The sequence below is a fragment of the Pygoscelis adeliae genome, unplaced genomic scaffold, assembly GCF_000699105.1.
Source record: "Pygoscelis adeliae isolate BGI_AS28 unplaced genomic scaffold, ASM69910v1 Scaffold77, whole genome shotgun sequence".
Classification (NCBI taxonomy): Eukaryota; Metazoa; Chordata; class Aves; order Sphenisciformes; family Spheniscidae; genus Pygoscelis; species Pygoscelis adeliae.
Window position 1 is genome coordinate 3,771,842 of NW_008825216.1, and position 23,512 is coordinate 3,795,353.

General features: G+C 41.1%; 1 protein-coding gene across 1 annotated transcript in view; it reads left to right on the top strand.

Annotated features, from left to right (window-relative positions):
- Positions 1-3,994: 3,994 nt before the first annotated feature.
- Positions 3,995-23,512, top strand: part of PCNXL2 (pecanex-like 2 (Drosophila)) — a 155,156-nt gene continuing 135,638 nt past the window's right edge. The window contains exons 1-7 of the mRNA XM_009329229.1: positions 3,995-4,081; positions 6,137-6,342; positions 8,944-9,061; positions 11,432-11,468; positions 12,353-13,642; positions 22,285-22,432; positions 22,601-22,746. Coding sequence (XP_009327504.1) covers positions 3,995-4,081; positions 6,137-6,342; positions 8,944-9,061; positions 11,432-11,468; positions 12,353-13,642; positions 22,285-22,432; positions 22,601-22,746 — 2,032 coding nt within the window. The remainder of the gene's footprint in view (positions 4,082-6,136; positions 6,343-8,943; positions 9,062-11,431; positions 11,469-12,352; positions 13,643-22,284; positions 22,433-22,600; positions 22,747-23,512) is intronic.

Below are 23,512 nucleotides of genomic sequence, written 5' to 3' on the forward strand. Positions count from 1 at the left end.
GGAGGCGGCAGCGGCAAGGGCGTGAGCGCGACGGAGAACAAACTGACCTCTGGGGGGGTTACAAAATAGGCATACCGGGCTTTACGTGAGGGTTTTGTGTCTGAAGGTTAACGGGGCGAGTACGCGGGGCGCGTTAGTCTGGGGCCGGACCTCTTAGCCCTGCTTGAAGCTGTCGGGTAGGGTTACCGGGGAAGGGGTGCGGTGCTGGCCTCTGCAAATGCCGAACGACCGTGGGGACGCCTGTTCAAAAAATCTCTTTTAGAGACACCTTTTCTTTTCACGTCTGCTCCAGTCTTACCTGCCGAGAAGGGTAAATAAATGGAAAAATCCAAATACCACGTAATTAATATGCCTTGCTGAATGTCATTGGTGAGTCACATGGCTTTTCGTGACATGCAGCTCCCTTTGTGCTGAAATTTAAACATGCCAAATGAATAATTTTAATAACTAGGGTTTGTTTGCCAGACTTTGAAATGATTTTCTTTGAAAACTTGAAACTTCTGCTCTATTTTTGTGTGTTTTCCTACTGTGTGAGAAAAGCTTAAAAGTATGGTTTGCTGGATCATTGCATCTATTCATTGGTGTGTTCTTCAGTGATCGTAGCTTAATATTGCTTCCATTGGAAACAATTTCCATCCCTTTGGTTCTCACAGTGACTCAACTAAAAAGTTCTGTAGAGTTTTTTTTTTTCCTTGGATAAAATTTCTAAATAGGTCTCTTCACCTTACATGGTCAGGTATTGGCCTGATTTTCAAAAGCAAAAAGCATTTGCAAATCCCTCTGCAATCCCAGTGAAAAGCAAATCTTGTATTTTTAAAAATCAATTGGTATACTGTGTTTTGTGGCATGGATTGAATTCCTGTAAGCATGGCTCATGGAGTTAATGAACCAAGATAACAATATACTTTCTTCTGATTGATAGGGTCTATTTCGTATGCAAATCAGCAAGTCTTACATTGTAGGATTTACTGTCAAAGTGGTATGTGTGATTAAAAAGAAAAAAAAGTAAAGGTTAACTTTTTTCCAGTTGATTTAAGTATGTATCTGAAAGAATATTTCCTTGTGGGAAACTTCTGAACTAATAGAAGGGAAGAAGTCACGCAGGGCTGCACAAAAGAACACTGGATACAAAGATTGTAGGTCAAAGCTAAGGTAAAAAAAGACATCATTTAAAGGGAAGGGGAGAAAACCTAACTTACCTACTGGACTTTCTCTTGGGCTTCGTCTTTGCCTGTCTAGGTGGACTTGCTTTTTCTGTGGACTGGCTGACTTTCTGATGAATCATCTGGTTAAATGCAGGACTTGTGTTCTTGAGCTAATGTATCGCTATGGGAATTCTTTATCCTTGATAAGAATAATGTATTTATTATGCTGGCTGCTTGAGAGTATTGATGTCCTTAAGTATCTGTTTTCTTGCTTTTAAGTGGTTGGGCTTTGTAAACTTTGTGCAAGACATATTCTTGCCACTTAGAAACTTGAACCTGGTTTTTAACTAAAGGTTTTCTTTGGGGAATTTTATTTATAATATTTTGTTCAGCAATGTTTGGGGTGATATTTATGTTACACGCTTGACACCAATAGTTTTGGATTCAGCTAAAGCAGTCACTGGCATTTCTTGAAATGGTAAAGTCAAAACAAATCAAAGTACTACTTCTTAAAATTTTCCTTTGCTTGGGATAATCTTAATCACACTTGTCAAAGTCAGAAAGTCTCTCTGAAACAGTTTGATTTGAATGAGATGGCAAAACTCATCCAGCTGTTTTTAGTTGTCACACTGGCTCAGCAGAGATGTGCTGACAGTAGCGTCGGGAAGCTTATAGTATCAAGTTTTTTCTGTCGTGTGGATTGAGGATTTCATTCTCTAGCTTTGTCAGCATAGCTTACTTTGGTACTAATGGTTCTGTTATTAGCTTCCCCACCCCTGAAAATGCAGATCTGTGTTTCCATCTCTTCTTTTTCTTTCTCATTTACCCTTTGTAGCAGTAAATATACAATTAAAATTTACATTGGATATTATTTGGAGCATCGTTGCTGTTAAAATCAACTTTCAAAATTGTAATGAGATTTCTTCTAACTTTGCCGTGTCAACTGTCATAATAGATTAAGGATTAAAGTTATCTTATTCCACCAAACAGTCCAGGGTTCCCAGGTGTTCTGTGCGTGAAAACAGTGGTACTTGTTATACAAAGCCACTGGGCTGAATTCAGCCCCAGTGAAACAGCAGTGACACAGAGATGCAACTTTGGGAATGCTTGTACTATAGCTTATTTTACAAGCCACGAAAAGAATGCGCATCCACATTTTGGTGAGTTCCCAGAACAGCTTAGAGAGTGTTTCTTCTGCCTTTTGTTGGACAGGAAGCCCTTGAACTTACGGGATTGTTACTTCTTATGCATTAGATATTGAAATCATGCTGTGACAGGAGAAGTACAATGTGGCAGTATAAGGGTGTGGGCACCTAAATTACTCAGAGGTAGACTGTAATAAAAGTTGCACTGTCAGCTGCTTCCAGTCCCATTTCACCACACTCTACCCCACTTTATCTCTCTGTAAAAGTAAGGATATGTGTACCTCCACAAGAGAGGTAAGCTACACTGTACTTGCAGTATTTATTGTGTGGTAGGATGCACCCTTGCAACTGAGTGTACACCCCTGGAATTTTATTTGCTACCTGTTTTCCCATGTTTTATACTGTGATGGGCATCTCTTAATTATTAATTCAGCTAAATTAACATCAAAATATTTATCTTTGGCTCCAATATTATATCTCCCACTCATACCTCTGCAAGCCTGATGGTAGTGGCTGGCTGCATATTTGGCAGTTCCCTCATTTGTGTTCTGTAGCACACCAAGACAGTGAGGCCCAGGTGTAGCACCATCTTGCTTTAGATGCTTCAGGTGCTCAAGCATCAGGTGGGATATGTCTGGGTCTAATCAACATTAATAATTCAGTCCAATTTACAAGGTGTGGTATTTTGTTCAAAGGTTACACACCTTTATATTGGAAAGTATGTACCTCAGTCACCTCTGCCTTTGTGCTACTCAAATAATGTTAGTGGACATGTGAAGAAGAATTTGGCCATTCCTCTGGGAGCAATCTCTGGGCGGGCAGAAGCCCCAGGCAAAGGCCCTCCACGCATGGCAGGACAACTCTGTTGCATTTGCGGTAGTACGTCAGGTGACATTTGGAACGCGCCAGCCTGCGTTTCTGCTTGTGACCCCACGCTGTTCTGGTGCAGGGTATAACAACGGAAGCTACTGGAAAACAAAAAGTACATTATGGTAGAGTTTTTAATTGGGCAAGAGCAAAGAAAGCTAGAGCTACAGCTTCCATAGAAACCTGGGGGATGTCATGAAGCCTGCTTTCTAATGAATTTGTATTTGTGGATTTTTTTTTTTTCTAGCTTCTAATAAGATGTCAGCTCAATTGAAGCTTTTCCTGTCACTGAGGTGGCATTCAAGAGGCCAGGGAGCTCTGTGGGTTCCTCTCATTAACGCAGGAGGTGTGCTGCTGTGACCTTGTTCCAGTGGGGTGTATTCTTCTCAAAGTTAGTTGAAAGTAGCCAAAGAATTAAAAAGTTAGTCAGCAGAGGGGATGGAGAGAGATGATGAATACACAGACACATGGTATGATTATAAAACCTCGTTTCCATAGGAAACCGGGCTAATTATAACTATGGTGCATCAAAAGTGAACCTATCATATAATTCCTCAGTGGTCTATAACTTAATTCCTCCTTAGCTCCAGCAGATTTGATAGCTTTCACCTGTCCGTACCTGGGAACACCAACTGCAGTTGTATGACACTTGTACCCTTATGCAAGAGGCCTGATTCAGAAAATCGAGGGCTTTCCATTCTCAGCTTCATCCTTCTCCTAATTGCTCATGTGGGCAGGGAGCAAGCTGCTGGCTTGTACTACTTAGCTTGCCCCAAGATTCAGAATATTAAGGATGCACTGGCCTTATGGCACGTGGGCAGGCTTGGGACTGCGAGCATGCATGGCACGTATGTGGGGGGGAAGCGCTGTGTATCTTGGGCAGATGGGCAGGGAGACCACAGGCAGGCTCAGGGCGCAGCTCCGGTAGGTCTGGTCACAAGGCAGGGATGAGGACATGCAGCACTCAGCATTTGCTAAAACTGGCCCTCTTTTCCACTTAGAAATCTAGGAGCTTCCTTTGATTCTCTTGTAGCGTGCTCTATGCACCCATAGACTGCATGACTGGAAATCTATTTTTGTTGTGTCCTCTTGACATTATTCATACAATATTTATTAAGCTTTACAAACGTCGCCTATAGAGCATTTCTTTTCTAGTGGCTCATTCTGAGCTGTTACTTAATAATGAGCGATCAGCCTGTCCTTTTTAGTGTATAGTTGAAGAGATTCCTTGGAAAGTGAACAAATCTCCCTTAAGCAAATCATTACAGATACTTGGCTGTCATTCTTTGTGAAACCAAGCAATTTTTAACTTGCGTTTTGCAAATACATTAGTCATAAAACACATTCTTTTCAACCTCATCCACCAAACCTTATACCCTGAGAGCATGGCCTTGCAAACTGATCCTCTTTCTGGCCCGTATTCGCTAAATAACTGAAGGGTATGCTTAGTTTTGGTATATACGTAGTACTGCGAAGTACTGTTAACAGACTAAGCCTCAACTTGTAGAAAGTAATGTCTTTCTTATTAGGGATCATTAGTAGTACCTACATGCTAAATAGCTTCTCCACTTTTGTGCAATGGATTCTTTGTATATGAATCAGAACAGTCATAAAAAAGGATTTGCCTGAAAATTTTCACATGTACATCTTGAAGGTATGAAGTCTCGCTAAGCCAAAAGCAGCAGCGGAATAGCAACCCACTTGCTTGTGATAACAGAGAAATGATTCAACATATTCATTTCAACATCAAGATAAATGTGGTGACTTGTTTTAGAGATGAAGTAAGTGTGCCTTGTTCCCTTCCCTTCGCCTGTGTGGTCAGTGTGGTTTATTTATGAATCTGAAAAGAATTCTAATCTTTTACATCCAAATGCTCCTTGACCTGCAACGCTGATACTTAAAATGATAGATGTAGGCCCAAAGTAAAGACCATTCTTAAAAATTAACTTCAGTAGGCTTTTAGCAAATCCGGAGCATTGAAAATCTTCCTTCCATCCCTGCTCCCCACTACAAACTGTGCAGGGATATAGTAATGCTCTGTTTAAAAAACAAAAACCTGAGAAGAGATTAAACTCATTGTGAGGCTGCAACTGCGTGATAACAATACATAAGGGCGTTCCGTGACTGATGATAAAGGCTTTGGCCCTTCAATTATAACTGCAAGTGTCCATTGCTATGATTTGCCCTTTACTGTAAGAAAGTATTTACGTATAAAAATGTTGTTAGTATGTCGTATATGAAAGAACTTTACAGACTATAGTTGAACTATAATTTTAATGACTAAGAAATGTGGTGCTCATCGCAGATCAGCAAACAGATCACAGACAGCTGCAAATTAACAATTATGAACTTTAGAAAAAGAATTCAAAGAGACTGCCTCTCCAAATGCATTTTATTCATTTGTTTTGACTAGTCTGATTAATTATTTAAAACTCTTCAGTGGTAAAGATACTTGGGAACATGTTGTGAAACGTTAGAAAAATGAGATCAAACTACAGCATTTTACTGTTCAATCATAACTGAGAAGCAGGGTAGGATGACGGAATTTTTCAGAAGGGGTTTCCTGTTTGTAGATAACTAATGCTTCATTTTGTGTCTGTATTTTTATAAGTTCATAGTTTAGGAAAGACTGCAGCTGCATTATCCTGGGAATGCAGTATTTTAAGAGGTTTTATGATATTTGTCAATTGTGAAATTTTTACTGATTTTGTTAAGAAATAAATAATATCCATAGGTAATCACAAGAAGAATAAATCTTGTAAAGTTGTTTGAAATTTGAACAAATCCTTAGACCTTTTTTGTAAGCAGGACTCAATTATACTGTGTGAAGATGCACTACTTCTTGCGGTTGCAAAACTCAATAGAGGTACAAATAATAGACACTAAGGAATACAGAGTTTGAAAATTACTTTAAAATTTTTAGTAGCATATTCTCAAAATAAACTGTTATGATTATGTCTTTATTATTTCTTTCTGTAGGCTTTTCCAGCAAATGCAGTTACGGTTTTTGTGTACTGCAGCTCGGTGACAGTGTTCTTCACAGTAATAAAGGTGATCAGTTACCGTCTGCATCTTATGTTTGATAAAGGCGAAGTAATTCAACAAAAGCTCTCAAGAAAAAATGGAAGGCAACGTAGAGATACAGAGGTTCGAAAAGGAAATGCAGTTCAGCCCTCAAATCGTAGGTAAGGTTTTCATTGCAGATTGCTGGTACGTTCTGTAAAACGGATCGAGTTTGTACCGTGGTCCTGCATAGCAGAAATGCCTGTTGACTGTAGGAAAACTATTTACAGTTGTGTGAGGAATGGCACTTTTAAAAACCTGCTTAGTGCTTTTCGTTTCGGTGGCTGCAGTGTGCTTGCGGTGAAGCAGGCAGAGCTGCACCTGATGCAGAGGGTGGGGCAGCAGCTGGGCACGATGAATGCAGAGACTTGCCTGGGAGGTGCTAAAAGATCCTGAAGAAAAGCTGGGGGAAGTTTTCTGGGGAAGCCTTCGATGCTTGCTCTTTCCTCTTCGTGCTGTGCTTACCTGCGGGGAAGAGGAGAGGAAGTGGCACGCACCCGTTGGCAAAGAAAATGCTTTAATATCACGGCTTTGAAAGCCTGAGGTTATATTGCCTTTGTGTGCTTATAGTAACTTCCCTCTCAGATCAAACCTGGATGTGTAAGTTGCTGTTCCCTCTTACCTTTTATTGTGACTGCCTATGATGCTTCTGTGGTCCTGTTCATGAGGAAAGCTAGAACCACTTTTATTAGGGACGTTTGGTAGGTATTTGCAGTCGCTCTACTGAGGAGCCAAGTACTACCTCTTTGCTGCAAATAAACAATCAAAGTCAAAAAGGCTGCTTCCAGGTTGAGATGGTATTAAAGCTAAAAATAGTATCGGTCTAAAGACTAGTACTGACTTTTTCCACCTTTGTGTATACGTAGAATATTCCATTGTAAACTTTTCAGAATAAATGGAGACCTCTCTTGCTGGTTTTCCAAGTTTGAGTCATACAAACAAATGAAGCTGGCAAGCAGCTTCCAGTGTTCCCAAGCATTATGACAGATGTGAAAAATGCTGAAACAAGGTACATCCAATAATGACAGCAGCATAGAAATGTCCAAACGAAGCTTAAACAGAGTAGGTTTGTTACAGTTACCTGTCAAGCTTCAGCAGAGAGCTCTGTATAAAAGAACTTTGGGTATTTTTTGGTGCATTTACAGTCACTACTGCTAGCTCTGCGCAAGCTAAGTAGTGTCACGATTGTGTACCTCTATGCTACTGCACTTCTGTACAGCTGCGCTACACTCCTGGCAGTGACATTGCTGGGAGTGTCAAGGTCTGCCTGCATCGAGACTCTCCTGAGAAATGCCTATTATATGTGTCACTAACCATACAAGGTTTTTATTTTAGATTGGGTGATGCCTTTCAGGCTCTATTCCTCTTTAGTTCTCGCCAGCCCACAAAGCTGTTTCCCATTTACAGATGTCTGATACAGTAATCTAAGAGGCTCCTCAGTTGTTCTAGGCTGGTTGAAATTTAAACAGAACCTCAGTGTTTTCCTGTTCACTGGCTAATTAAATGAATGCAAACTTTCGTTATCCTGCCTTTATTTTGGCTAAGAAGTAGAGGTAGAATCACTTAAAACTTGTGTTTTAAATCACATAACTATGCCTCCTAGGAGGTCATAGGCACAACAGTCCATTATTTAGTACTTGATCAGAAAATAAAGAACTTAAAATTTTGGCTAGATGGATGACAGAAGTCTTTAAACAGGCCCTGGTAGTTGGCAGGTTGCTTGAACAAGCTTTTGAAGCCAGCTAACTACAGAAAAACCTGTGGAAAGGTGACTGAGACCCCCAGGTAAATAATTTTATAGCTTACATACAGCTGTAGGGTTTTAAAAATAAGTTTTTTGGGGAGAAAAAAAACCACCTCACAAACAAACAAAAAGCCCAAACCCACACTTTTTGACATTTCACTGTAGCGTAGACTTTTTTTAACTGAATTTTTGTTCTGTTATACCCAAGAAAGAGAACGTGTGTTGGTTCTCATTAGTAAACCTTGTCCAAAAATACTTGCTTATATTCATGGAAAAGCTAGTAAAAAATATGTGTAAAAAGAGTCAGTGGGTAGTTGAATGCGCAAAGGAAGTGATCAATAAGTTGCCTATAACATATGAAGTTAGTAATGGATATGTGTTTGCCTTGGCTAAAACCAGACGAACGACTTTATTTTGTGGTCTAATGATTGTATTAATACATGTTATGTATTGCATTTCAAATAGTTGTTTGATGGGAGGCTTGTAAATAAACAGGCAGTTAGATAAGCAATATGTACACAAGAGTACAGTCTAAGGACGTAAAAAGCAAAAATTGTGAAGGAGTAGCATTTGACTGTTACAAGTCTAATGAGAAGCCCCAAACAGCCTTTTGTGCCAAGAAAGCCGTGTGCGTGTCAGGCAGGCCAAATGACGTTATATACACATAGGGAGTTTGAAGAGATGTCATTGTATTTCTCATAGCAATGCTTAACTTCCTAAGACTCCAGAATTCCTCAATATAGAGGGATTTTTATTTGTTTATTTTTAGCAAGTTGTCTTGGAGAGGAAGGAGGTGCAGAAAGGGGTTACAGTATTTTTCAGCCTTGTGCTTTTAGCATTGGAGGGGAAAAACGTGCTGTCACTTCATTGTGCTGTGCTGCTTCTTCCTGTTCGGTTATTCCTCAGTTTCTTCCCAAAACTCACTGTGATCCTCTGTGGTAAGAAGCATTGCTTTATTTTTCGTTTGCTTCTTTTTCAGCAATAACACTGGGGATAACGGTGTCATCGGTGAGACCAACCAAAATGACTCTACCCAGACAATTCACGACAGTTCAAGGGTACAGGCTCTGCACTCGCAGAACTCACCTGGAGTAATGGTTAGTATGTGGTTTTCTGTAATAGTGTCTTCACTTCATGCAGTACACAGCTTACCACATGGAGTTTTGCATTGCCGGGTACTGATAGCTTGAAGCGTAGGTCTGCCCTGAGGAGGAAGGGTCGTTCCATGGATCTACTAGGTATACCACTGCCGTGGGTCAGCCTTGTCCTAAAGGTTTGGGTTTGCAAAGCTGAAGCTGGTATACATAATTCTGCACTTCTTGGGAGGGGTCTGTCTGCTCTGTAAATACCAAATGGCCTTTGTAAATCTTGCCAGGAGCAACTAGTTTTCATGGCTGCTTTGAGAGAAGGGAGAGGTGTCCTGGTTTCAGCAGGTTAACCTCTGACTGAGGTTAAACCACAACAAGAGGCTAATGCAATCAGAGCAACCTCTCATTGCCTCAGAAGGGATCTACTCCTGGAGCATTAATAATTTGGTTTTGTGTAACTAGACTTTTGCTTATAAAATGAACCCAAAACATGTCGAGTACTTAAACAAAGCATAAAGAATATTATTTAAATCTAGGAGATGTCTACACGAAGTTAAAAATACATGTATGTGCGTTCCATGCCATTGGCCATGCTTTCTAAATCAATAGTGTATGAAGTGATGAAGGGGATGTATGTAGATGTTGTTATTAAAGAAAAAATAGGAAACACCCATGAGAAGGTTGAAGAGTTAAGTATCTAAAAATTAAGAAACAGAATGAATGCTGTCTGTGTAATCTTAAGCTACTCCCCATGTATACTGTGATAAAATCTTTAATTATGTGATCCCATGCTATTTTTTCTACAGGACTCCTGCCTCAGTCAGTGCAGAGGATGGTTAGTGATCTCTGAATAAGTAGCTATTTGATACTTCATTTTGTCTCCATATCCCTCCACCCCGACCCCGTGTCCCTATTTACTGCAAACTGTTCAAATCCTGGTCTGAATCGGAACTATTTCCTCATTTCCTGGAGTGTTTTTACCTTTTTGTAGCATCTGTATGATTCACAGACATTAATAGTTTTCTTTTATGAGGTAGAATATTTTTCACCTTGTTTCTGTCCTAGTCCCCAGTATTCTGGTATTTGTCCATTGTGCAAACCCATTTCTTCCTGGGATCTTGTCCAAGTCTCCCACTTCCAAATATGTAGGTTGGGTCTTATCAAACCTAGTCTCCTGTTCTTGCTGCCAGGATACCACCATGAAATTTTAGGAGATAATAATTATGTCCTCTTGTTTTTGGTGCCTGTCAGCCAGAAGAGAGCCACATTGATTTTTCCCAATAACTTTTTTACTAGTTATGCACTTAGGCTGTTGAATTTAGATTCTTGAAGTATTCCTCTGGAGTATTGTGTTTAGTTTTGAGCTCCCCAGTGAGTTCCCACAGACATTGACCTGCTGATGAGAATCCAGCAGAGGCCACCAAGGGGATTGAGGAATGAGGTACATGATATAGGAGGACAGGCAGATGGGATGTTTTAGCCTTTGTAAGGCTAAAATCTTTTGTAAGACTAGAAGAAGAGCTTACTGCTGTCATCAGCTTCCTATGGAAAGATATAAAGATTGAGCACACTCTTCTCAGAGGTGCCCAGTGACAGGATAAGAGGCAGTGGCTGCAGCTTCGCAGTCGTGGAAAACTACAATTAGATCAATTTGATTTAAAGGTGGGTTTTTTTGTGTGGGTTTTTTTTGGGGGGGGTGTTGGGTTTTTTTTTTTGGGGGGGGTTCCCCTACCAAGACGGTGGTCAAATACTGGAAGAGGTTGTCCAGAGAGATTGTGAAATCTCCATCTTTGGAGATATTCAAAGCTCTGCTGAAGATGGCCCTGAGCAACCTGCTCTAACTGTACCTGCTTTGAGTGTGTGTGTATGGCGGAGGGGATTTGAACTAAATGACCTCCAAAGCTTCCTTGCAATCTAAATGAGTCTATGATAATTTAATGGCTCTGTCCTCTAGTTTTCCATTGAGAAATTGTTACCAAGTACTGGAGACCATACTTTTCATTTTAGTACTTTGGAAACATAGCTGGAAAAGTGGAACAGATGAACACATTCTATTCCTTAATGTTTAAAAAAAAAAAGTCTGGACTAGGCACTGCAAAATGTTTTTTTAAAAAAAAATCTTAGATACTTTTTTTTCCCTCCCTGAACATCACACACAATTGCAATGATGCAATTTGGAGCATGACTGTTCTATAACCATCTCCCTCACCCCCCCCTTGCATTTTGTGCGAGGTACATGTCCAAATTTCAGTGATGTTAAGCAACTTAACAATGCTGTAATTAACCTTTGATTAGATAGCTGTTGCATTGATAGATGTTTTTTCCAACAGAATTTAATAAATGCCCATGCTAATTTTGTGCATTTCTTTTTATTTTTAGGAGCTGCCAACACGGGAAACTATTGAAGATCTCAGAGGTATCTTAAAGGCTTTATAAATCCCTTTAAACCTTTGTTTAATCATTGCCTGCCACAAAAAAAAGGGCACAGAGGACCCCATGGCAGGTTCTGTTGTGCCTCATGTTAGGAGCTGAGTGGAAAAGCTCGAGAGAATAAAATCTCAAGGGAATTCTAACAGACTAAGCTTTCTCAGCTGTCAGCCAAGCTGTTTGGGATGCAGCCTTTTGGTGAGCATGCAAGTAGCTCTCCCCATTTTGACACGGGGAGATGAAAGAGCCTTCCCCCCACATTGTGGGGAAGCTCTGTGCCTCTGGAAAGCACTAAACCAGGAAGCCAACTCTCAGATCGCATCGTAAAGCCCTTGAACATCTTCTGATTGTAGACTCCTGTTGCAGTTGACCTTTAGCTTGGTAGTGTATACTCCAGCACACCTTGCTTTGCCTACAGTTCCAGTGCTTGAGATGTCTCAATATATTTCAGTTTATGTCCTTTTTGTTAAGGTTGATTGTCATATCCTATGGGACCATTTAGGAATTGCACAAAGTGATGTAACAAACTTCTGCCGCACTGGCTTATTCTTTCTTTCATCTCTCCCTAAGTGGGGATAATTCTGTAAAACATTTTAGTTTTGGTATTAGCTGTTTCTTGAGGTATTTTGACTATTTAAATTAAATAGATATGTTGCTACACCTGTCTTGACCCGGAAGGACTCCAGCTTGCTTTTATAGTATTTCACATGTAGCTAACAAAAAAGATCCTTGCATAGGAACTGTTTTAATCAGCTACATCACCTGTGCTTCCTTTGCTCTGCTCTGGATCAGATTTTGCTAGCTAAAGATCATACTTCAATAATGCACAGCGTTCGTGTTTGTGAGACCTAACTCCCATATGTTTTTTATTAGGTGTTATGGTATTAGAAGACCAGGCTGCACCACCAGTTTCATCTACCTCACCCTGTATCAAAGCAGACACATTACCTGTTTCTACAGCCTCCGCTTCAGGCGCCACCACATCAGCAATAGTGACAAAACCGGCTGCTATGGAAGGACTTTCTGGTAACGGAATAAATGAAAAAGGAGGGAACGGACAGCCTTATGGACAGCATGGATCCCAAGATATTCTTGTGGACAGAGATGTAGCTAAAAATTTCTCCAATATTTCTTCATCACAAGGTGATATTTTAAGGACTGGAGTTTCTTCAGAGCCATGGGACAGTGAAAATTCAGTTACTTCAGACCATTTGAGTAATCCTAAAAGCTACAAAAGAGAGAAATTGGCAGATGGATCACCACAGACAGGCTTTACCAGTAACTGCCCACAGTGCAATGCCATTGCAAACAAAGATCCCGAGCACGTGGAAAGTTCTTGCAATGCTGCTAATACCCATGAGGACCTTGATTGCTCGGACAGTGAGACTGCTGTTGCAGTTGTGGACAACTCTCTTCCTGGAGACCAGCTGTGTGAGCCCATTAAAATTGTCATCACAATGAGTACTACACCAAACACCACCCTCAGTGACCTAGCGGGCTCTGTCCACCTAAAGGCTCTGGGAACTGAGAGAACGAGCTCAGCCCTCGAGTCTGGTATAGTTACAGCAGGTTGGCCAAGCCAGCAAACTAATGAACAGCTCAGAATCCCCGTTATCACTTTTGACTTGTCTGATGACAGTAAAGGTAAGGCCTGCCCAGAAGTTAGTGAAAGCGAAAGAACTCCAGAAACTGTAAAGGCAGAGCTGTCGTCCAACCAATGCTCTGGCTATGAATCCGGTGATGCAGTGAAGGAACACAGCAACCCAGCAAATACTCCTTTAGAAACCAACACTTGTTCAGATCCAAATCGGGAGAACGCTTCTGAAAATGTGCAGACTGTGGATTTAACTTCTAAGGAAGACCTGCAGAACCTAGACCCGCAGTCCTGTATAACTGCTCATGAAAAGAGGCATATGCGGGTGCTGAGCGTAGACAGCGGGACAGATGTGCTCTTAAGTAAGAATTTCATGGAGGTATCTGACAAAGAAAAGACCTTACCAACTTCTAAATCGGATCTAGAAGCTAAAGAAGGACAGGTGCCTAATGAATCTAACTTTCTAGAGTTTGTCTCCCTCCTGGAATCCATTAATACCTCGAAGATGAAGGCATCTAATCAATCCACTGTCAAAATGGAGACGACAAAGGAAAATGGGCTTGTTGGAGGTATGATGCATGATTTACAACTCTTACGGAATAAAGAAGTTGTGACTAGTTACATTATTTATAGCAGCTTAGCCTGAGATCTGCGGTAGTGCAAATTCCCAGAGGAATACTGGTTTTGCTAATAGGGTCAGGGAAGAGCTGGGCTTGGTGCGACGAGGTGATTTAGTGAAAGTGTGATAGTGTCAGGTGCAGTTCTTTGAATATTTTTATTTTCTTAAAGATTTTCCTTTAGAAAACCTAACACTAACCTCGGTAGGTGTCTGGTATGTATCTAGTATTCTGTACTAGAATGGCATGCATGTGGCAGGCCTGGATTGTTGGAATACCAGAAATATCTTGCAAAAATGTGTATAGCTATAGCATTACACCTGCCCTTGTCTATCTTACCAGGTGCACATTGAAGAGTTGTCTGTGTGTTCCTGTAAGTACGTGGAAAGCTGGAACTGTCACTGGTGATGGTTCAACTTTTAGCTAACACGTGTGCATGCACACACATAATTCCTAAACTTCCTGCGCAGTTGTGGGTTGGTTTATAATTAAAAAAAGAAAAAATCATGTATTTGTTCTCAATAGGTAAGAGGTTTGATTTTTAGTTGCTTAAAACTGAAATACTTGGGTTTTAAGGAGGAAAGTTTGGTGATTGTTTTCAATGAAAGCGCCCAGTATTTTAATGAAAAAGGGTATCTTCCCATGCAAGTTCCCATTTAATCAAAAGGGCTATTATTTAAAAAAACCTCAATTGGCTAATTTTAAAACCTATATGCAATCCAATTTATAGTTCTTATATAGAAATACCTGGTTTTGATCAGCATTCTCATTGCTGTCACCTAACTCTGTGACCCCTTTCTGTTAGGAAGGAATATTGTTTGTAGTGTCTTTAGCAGCTCTCTAGGCAAAACTAGCAGGACTGTTTCGTGAGGATGTGACACACAGTGCAGTGAAGGCAGGTGAAATCTCAGGGTACTTGCCAAGTGATCGGTGCAATCAGTTTAGAAGATATGGGCCAAAGTGAAATAAGACAACTTTTATCTTCCCCTTCTCTGAAATGTTTGCTTTACCTTAGATCCTGTAATAAGCTGTTCTAAGACAGCCTAAGGATGCAATCTCAATACCTATTTTGCATGGAAGGTAAGAAACTTAATGGTGCTCAGCTGAACAGGTTGGCACTCCTGTTTTGCGATGGTATCCCTGTCCATAGACGGACTCTAGGGAGTCTCTGCTCCCCGGTTCATTCCCGCAAGAACCTTCTGTTATGTGAAAAACGCACAGCTGATTTCAAAGTTTGTCAGCTTGTTTAAAAACAAATGTGAAATTCATGTTTTTATCTTGTTTAAAAAAATTTAAGTAGTTTTATTTTCTCAATGTGTCATCTAACTGTAGATTCTGTTTACCTTTCGCTCTGCCTTTCCTAACTCTTTCCTCATATCTGTCCTATCAATTACACTAGACCCAGATCTCATTCCATCTTTCACTTGTGTGCTTTTTTCCTCCCACCTTATATTTCTAATTCTGTGCCTTCTCCTCCTCTGTTCACCTCTTTTCAGTTTAGCCACTCCACGTCCCTCCTATGCGACCTCCTTATTTGCCTTCCTCTTCATACTGCTTCTCTCTCATCTTTCCCTCTGTTCTTCCTAGCAATCCACACTTGCTTTTCTAGCCTTTCCCGCTCTCTTGAGCTCGCCTAAAGCTGTTTCTTCCCCAAGGCTTGCAGTCACTTCTGTACTTACCCTCCTCTCCATTCCCTAGTCAAATTTTGCTCCCCCTAGGCCTGGTGCCTCTCTTCTGGTCTATCTTACCCATCTCTCCTGCCTTCTCAGACTGTTTGTTCTGCAGAGCAGTTTCTGTCCTGCTCTATCGAGTTTATCAGCTGCCCAGCTGGCTCTAGTCCATACTCCCTGGTTTCCTAAGACATATGCTGAGCAAGCCCTGCTTTTCACTGGAGCCTGCTGAGCCCAGAGAGCCCTGCCAGGTCCCCAGGGTGCAGGGGGTCGGGTGCAGGGTCACCTCCCTGTGCAGCAGCATGCAATGAAACGAGGGTTGCGGCAAGTGGATTGCGATCTTTGCTACTCCTCAACCATAAAAAGGAGTATTTACACAAGAATTTGACTTCTGTGTGGTGTGACTTAGCTGGAAAAGAGAAAAGATAAAAATATCAGAGGTAAGTTTTTTTTTAAAAAAAAAAAGCGCAGCTAATCTGCAAAGGGCTTTCAGACATGTACCCTGAGATAATATGAATGGGGAAGATTGCTGCATGAAAGAAAGCAATGGGTGATCAGTCAGACTCATAGATTCCACAGTGACAAAAAAACCCAACAAACCAAAACTTCATTAATGTATGTGTGGTTATTGTGCTTTAGATCTAGCAAACAAGATTTTTATTGGTATCCAAGATCCTGAGGAAGCAGGGGAGGATTCTGTCTTCCCTCAAACCAAACTGTTACTTAAAGTGACCTAAACTGAATTTCCTACTTTACTATTTTCTTAAGTCCTTATGTCTGTGAGACAGTGAAGTTGAGCTGCATACGCGTATAATTAAGTGGCACTGCTTGTTTCCGGCGTGGGCCCACCAAGTGTCACCCTGGGAAAGGAGCAGGGCTGGGAAGAGGGGTGCCCTGCAGGAGCGGGGATGGTGGCTGTGGCTCCTGTCACTGTGAAGTGTCTCCTGCACCTCGGACCGGCGCTGTGGGGAAAGAGGAGATTCAATCTAAACTCTTTAAGCTAGGGAGAGGTAGTTCAAAGGCGGTTATTTATAAGAGCAAGTAGGCTTTGTTTTCTAGCCTAGTCAGAACGTGCTGTTTGCTAAAATAAATTACTGTCGTTACTGGCAGCTTCCCCACAGTAAGACTGGATTTTAGGAATGAGAACCTCCTAATTTGTTTGCAGCCTTGCAATTACAAATATGCTTTAACAAAACAGCATCTTAGAACAGATCTGAATAAACATTATTCCCCCATTAAAATGGTTGTTAAAAAAAAAAAGTGTATGTGTGTGGAATACAAAGCAAGTCAAGCTATGCACCAGTTGTTTTGAGGGAGGAGGTTGGTTGTGTTTGGTTTTTGTTCTTTTAACCTTGCAAACCGCCTAATTGGCAAAAGCTAATAATAGATGCCTGGTCCAAATGAGCATGAAATGCACCCCACAAAGGTGTTTATTAGGCAATGTGAGAAACTTGGCAAATTCCTGGAAAGCTGGATATTCAGAGCTGTATGTAAGAAAGCTGACATTTGGCATTAATTTGGAGAAGGCGGGGAAATGCATTCATCAGAACAGTCTTGCAAGTGAGTGAATGTCATGGATGGGTCTTTGTTAAGGGTGCTCCTTCACAGAACTTGTGAGTTCTGTGGAAATAGAAGAGATACCGTCCTGACCACTTAAGCCTTTGCCAGTAGACAGCTCAGTAAAATGCAGTACAAGAAAACTAAAGCCTTGCTTTACGCTACCAAGGATGCCAGATTTAATGTGTTAAAATGCAGGACATAAAGCTGTCTAAGAGCTGTTCTGTTGCCACCCCACCTCTTCTAGATCATGAGAAAGTACCACTAACACCGTTGCTAAAAATGACTTTCAGGCCAGTGTCCTTTCAGTTTTGAATCAAACTTGCACCACCCATGTAATGAAAGCCTGTTGAAGGGCAACTGCAAATTTTCTTCAGTCTTTGAGAAGCATAAGGAGAGCCGGGTTTATTGGTTGCTTTGGGTCCCTCTGACATGTCTGGAGCTGAGTAAGAGCAGCTGTGCATCAGACTTATGGAGGGCAAAAACTCATGTATGTCCCTTCTGGCACAGCTGGCTTGTAATCTAGGACAGGCAACGTTATCACCCAGGGAGCAAAGCCCACCATGGGAGTGGTGGGGACCGGCGCGGGAGAACCTAAACCAGGACTGCGTGGCCTGAATTTAGATGTTTTGCAGGCTCTTTTTAGAAAAGGTACTCATCATTCTGGGCAGTGCACAAACCACAACATCGAGTGAGTTCTTCTGGATCCCAAGCAATTACCCTTCTCCTATAAAAAGCTAAACCATACTCCTGTGGATATTTTTAGACTCCTCAGTTTTTTCTCCTGCGTGTGAGAAAGAGGGCTATTGCCTGCCTTATAATCATGGGGAAGAAGGATCTTGTGCATTGAGTCACCAGGCCAAATGACAGCTGTGGTAGGAGGTGACAGCAGGGGAGTTTGCTGGCAGGTAGGTGGCACCTAGGACACAAAGCCCTGCCGGGTGCTAGCTCCTCTCTCAGAGCAGCTGTGTGTCATCCCTGACTCTCACACCAGAGAGGGACCACGTGGCATTTGATTGCCCCTCTTTGGATGGGGAGGAAATGGGGTGCAGAACTCAGTTCTCTAAATCTGATACTCGATGTGTGAGGCGTGATGGGTTAAGATTTTAAAATTTCAGTCTTTAAATCAAAGAGGTAATAGTATGTTTGATGACAAGGCTGCCACCTGTAAAGAAACTATGAGGTTATTTCAGAGATCTGTATTCTGACATAATTGTTATGATTATGATTAGACTACTTACCTGGGACCTCAAAAACCTTGATTTTATTCCCAGCTTAAGTCTCCCTGTCCTGCAACAGGTGCAGTGAGTAATGCAAGTTTTGCCTATTGCTTCAGGATTAATGTGGTAATCCTGATTAATGGATAATCCCATGTGCTTCTTCAGTGCCCATGTTGAACTTTTATAGCAATTCTTGGACTGTGTCAGGTTCCCTGGGCACTCCTGTTTGTTTGGTGGGTGACCAGTTTTAATGTCAGATTTTTCTTTTAATGTATTTGTGGCATAATAGGCAAATTTGGGTTGAAGAATAAAGTACATAAGATAGATGTTTCTGCTAAAGCAGTCGGTGAAGAAAGGGTTGGGAATGTCCTTAGGATATATTCTCCAGGATATGAATGGGACAGCTCACGACTAGTAGAGCTTTTGTTTCATGCTGGTACTAACAAAAGCACAGAGTGATTTGAAATCAATTATCTCTGGCTGAATGGGCAACAAATACATTTTAAAGTGAAACTTTCTATTTTGGAGCATAGTGTTGTGGAAGGAAGTAGACTCTGTAGCAGAGCAATTAATGAACAGAAGAGACTCAGGCTTAATTAGCTTAATTCTGCTTGACCAGATTTCAAACCAGATGGCATTTGAAATTATGACAACAGTGGCGTTTTAACTTACAGAAGTGAGTTGCGGAGGTTGGGATACGGATATAGAAATAAAAGATGAGGAAAAAGTTCTGGGAGACTCTGGAGAGAGGGCACAAAATAGTAGAAATATTTTGGAGAAACGTTACAGAGCAATAAAATTTCATTCTAATTACCTAATAATAAGGCAACTTTAAAGTTGAGATACGCTGACAGCTGGTTATCGAGATTACTATATGTACAAAGGCTGCTCCATTTCAACTGTGAAACTGTTTTCAGCCTCCTCTCAGTGTGAAGCAAAAGCTTATCTGCAAAGATGATTTGGCATGCCTAAAATCTGTTCCACAAATGAAAAAGTTACATGGCAAAGGAAATTTTGGTAGTGTAACTGCATTTGAATTAGGAGCTCATTTGTCAGTGTTGGGATGTTATATTTTTAAGTAATGTTGCTATGCTGTTACATCTCTTTAGTTCAGATAAAAATGTTTACAGGAATTATCTTATACCCATATGGGACATATAAGAAATGTTTATCTTGGTAAGGATTTTACCAGGATAACTAAAGGATGTCTCTTGTGCTCAACCAAAATACAAAAATGGCGTACAGACTAAAACTTGGTTGTTTGTGCAGGACTCTTCTGAATCACCCCTCCCCAAGCCTGACTTAGCAATGAATCCTGATAGTTACGCCTCACATGAGTCATGTGGCATATAATTTCCAGATAAATTATGAAGCTACTTGCAGAGCCTAGGTCTAAGCTTGGGGCTTCTGCTAGCCCAGTCATGTGTATGCCAGAGATGTGTGGAGCGGTGGCTCGGGATAGACAGCTCTGGTAGGAGGCCATATGGAAGGTACAGGTACACTGCCATGTTGTGCTTTTTACTCTTCTCTTGCTCTTGGAGAGGGTTTTTCCTAGTAACTTGAGCTTTGCCAGCAAAATTTCCATGCAAAGATCGTTTGGTGAGTAGAGCTGATTACGTACCCTGGCAGAACACTCCTAGTCTAGACACCTCTATCTCCACTTGAATGCTGAAGGTATAAGTCACTCAGAAGAAAATGAGTAATAATCATGAAAACCAGTCACAAATCCATCATGGCCAACCTTTCCAGTGGTGGAAGTACTCATCACCATGGTGTTGTCTGATTGGCATATAAAGCCTGTAAGAAGCAGTGCGTTTATGTTTATTATGACTTTTTACCACTGCAGGTAAAAGAAGTCTGCAAGGCTTGTGGTTTAGAATGGAAGAGAGAGAGGCATTTTCTAAAACCACTAGATAATAAAATTAAAAAATCTTTTTAATTGTTCCAGCCCTAGAGCTAGTTTTGGGCAATATGGGACCAATTAGATTATTAAAACCACAGTTTCTGATCTCTATCAATTTTTCTTACAGCTTGAACAGCCTAAGCCTTTAGGAAGGTAATTTCGATTAGGTGTCTGTGGCGCTGTCACCTCCCTCAGGTACAATTACATCATTAAGGGGATGCTTCAGTAATGCCACAGTTAAATAAGGCACAGTTTCTGCTTAAAATGGAGTTTAAATCTTTAATTAGGAAAGGAAAAAAGTGTTGTCTGCTCCCCTCCCCACATTTCTTTTTCCTAAGTAGAAGAAAGTAGGTCTGGAAGACTTACTGAATTCTGTCTCCATGCACAACAGATAGGAAAGATTTCCCTAAACCAAACTTACGCTCACTGTATTTATTGCACAGGAAGTCAGGATCCTTGGTCATCGTGTGCTACGGAAGGAGAGCAGGAGACTCAGAGCATTGGCAGTGTTGTAGTGAGATTCCACCCCCCCCCTTGTGGAAGCTGAAGGAACGCTGCTGTTCCAAGCAAGAGTTACACAGTGTCTTTATCTCTACTGCCCATTCCCTCTCGCTTCTGGTACCCTGGCTGGTGAGCATCTGGGGACCCACTGAGACTCTTCAGGCTTGGTGCTTGTTGTGCTTCACATTAAGGACTGAGACCTGCTGGAACAAGATGTGGTGGTACAAGTAAAGCTGTTCTTACGCTTCTGGATCCCCCCCGCCCCTGGCGCTCCTCCCCCCCTCCCCTCCCCAAAGTAAATGTGAAGTGTCTGCAGTGAAAAGTGGTAATGTGTGAGTGTCTGAGGCTTTAGGGTATTAGAGGGGTGTGTCCTGTGAATTGAAACTGGTGTAGAGGTGTCTCAGCTCCTGAAAGTAGGTTTGTTTGTAGAAGTAATGTGTTATTAGACCAGCTGATATGGTTGGAGGAAAACAAGACATGGTCTGAAGGGTCTGCGTATCCAAAAGCTTGTTTGCTTTTTTCAGTTATATCAGTTGGCCTAATAAAAGATACTACGTTTCTCTACAAGCCTTGAATCTGTTTTATCCTTAGACCATCTTAACTACGACACCACTATTTCTTGACTGGTGACTCTTGCAGGTTAGGATGGTAATTGTATTGATAGGAAATATGGTTTAACAAATGGAATTTTTTGTGGGGGGAGTTTCTGTGGGGTTTTTTTGATGATTAAATTTCTAAGGTGTTTAAACAGCAGATACTGCAAGAAGTCTGGGTAAGTACATTTCAATACACCTTGCTCAGTGCAAGAAGCTATGGGACTCACTGGAGCACCTCCAACAAGCACCACAAAAAACATTTCTTGTTTTGGTTTTTTTTTTTCATTTAAAGCATTAATTGTGCACATGGTGGTGATGAAATCACTGTCTCAGTTGCACTTTAAAATCCTGATGGATTTTTTTTTTTTAGTTTACAATCAAAGCACAGTTGCAAAATGTTTCACTATTCAATGTGAATGTTAGTAACTAAAAGAGACTATTGCTTGGAAGTTGTACATGTGTATATATAAGTAAATGATGTGCGTAGAGAGGTAATATAAATATAATTGGTATTCAAATTGGTATTCAAAGTCATAGAAATTGGATGAGTCTATCACGTAGATTTCAAAATCTATAGTTGTGTATTTTCCAAGCATAGGAAAATCTATGTGAAGTTGTTTAGCCAGTTTGTTCTTTGTCCTGCATCAGGTGTGTGGCTGGTGGGGAAAAGGGATTAGGCAGCTACCTGCTTTCCTGTCCAAGAGCTCTATTTCCTTTGAAGGTGCTGCTTTCCCTCTTGTAAAAGGGGAATGGACCAGTGCTTCTGCTTTTCCTCTGCCAGTATACACAACCTGGGAACAAATTACAGCCCCCAGGGAAACAGTCTCTTACCATTCTAGGTTAGGGACAGATTGCTTCCCTCTGAAACAAAAGGAGAAGCAAAGCAGAAATTCTCTCTCGATAGTCCTTTGCTTCACACAGCCTGTTCTTGAAACGACCCATTCACGCGGCCTCCGAGTCAGAGTATCTCCTCATCCAGATTCTGTGATTGTATTGTTTTAAGTAGTTTTAATGTTTTCCATAAAACTAGTAATTACTGCAGTGTTTTAGCTTTTCTCTTTTAGATGTTCTTGTTCAGTAGTTAATGAACAAAACTCTTGACAGTCATCTGCGGAGAGTGGCTCCACTTCACTGCCCTGTTTTCCAGATAGCCAGATGATGGAGAGAAAAGAAGAAATGGTGGGAACAGAAAAGCACTGTGAGCAACTTCCTAAACAGGAAAGATCAGATGTACAAAGCCAAGATCGTGCTAGTACTAGTCCGGTGCTACCAGAGTCTGCCAAATTTGCAGCACTGTAAGGCCAGTTTACTTTACAATTTTATACTTCAAAGATATGATGTAAGCTGTTTTGTTTCACTGAGTAGAAATGACATAAACTTTTAATTAACCTCTCTTTCTTTTTGTTTTATTGAGAACAAGAAAAAAGTTCCTCATAGTAGTTTTGAAACATTTTTGTGTCAAGTTACCAGGGCAACAGGCAAAGGCAGATAATCTACCGAGTAACTTCTCAGCAAGACAGTTCTGTCTTGCAAGTAATAAGTGGACCTGAGGCATCTGTGCAAGATGAGCTATCTGTGGATGCAATGCACGTGTTCATAGATGAAAATGGTGAGTTTCTGTAGTTGGAATAATTATAATGTGTGCGGAAATTTCTTTAGAAACTTTAGATGACCTGGAAGGATATTTCTCGTCTGTTACCGATTGCATGTTTTTCTGTGTGCATGAAAGAAAAGGGCTTAGTAATTTAAAGTCAGATCAGCAATAACTAGAGTTTTCAAAATCCACCAGTGACCATCACAGACCTGAGGCTTACACAGTGCATGAAGTTTGTCTTCCAAACATCATCCTCAAAAAATGCTGGTGTTGTGTTTTAACCTGGCAGGCAGCTAGACACCACACAGCCGTTCACTCACCCTCCCCCAGTGGGATGGGGGAGAGAATCAAGAAAAGGTAAAACTCACGGATTGAGATAAAGACAATTTAATAGGACAGAAAAGGAAGGGAAAATAATAACAATGATAAAAGAATATACAAAATAAGTGATGCACAATGCAATTGCTCACCACCCAGTGACTGATGCCCAGCCAGTTCCTGAGCAGTGGCCCCGCCCCCCCAGCCAACTCCCCCCAGTTTTTTGTTCAGCATGACGTCACATGGTATGGAATATCCCTTTGGCCAGTTTGGGTCAACTGTCCTAGCTGTGTCCCCTCCCAGCTTCTTGTGCACCTCCAGCCTCCTCACCGACAGAGCAGTATGGGAAGCTGCAAAGTCCTTGACTTAGTGTGAGCACTGCTCAGCAACAACTAAGACATCAGTGTGTTATCAACATTATTTTCATCCTAAATTCAAAACACAGCACTATACCAGCTACTAG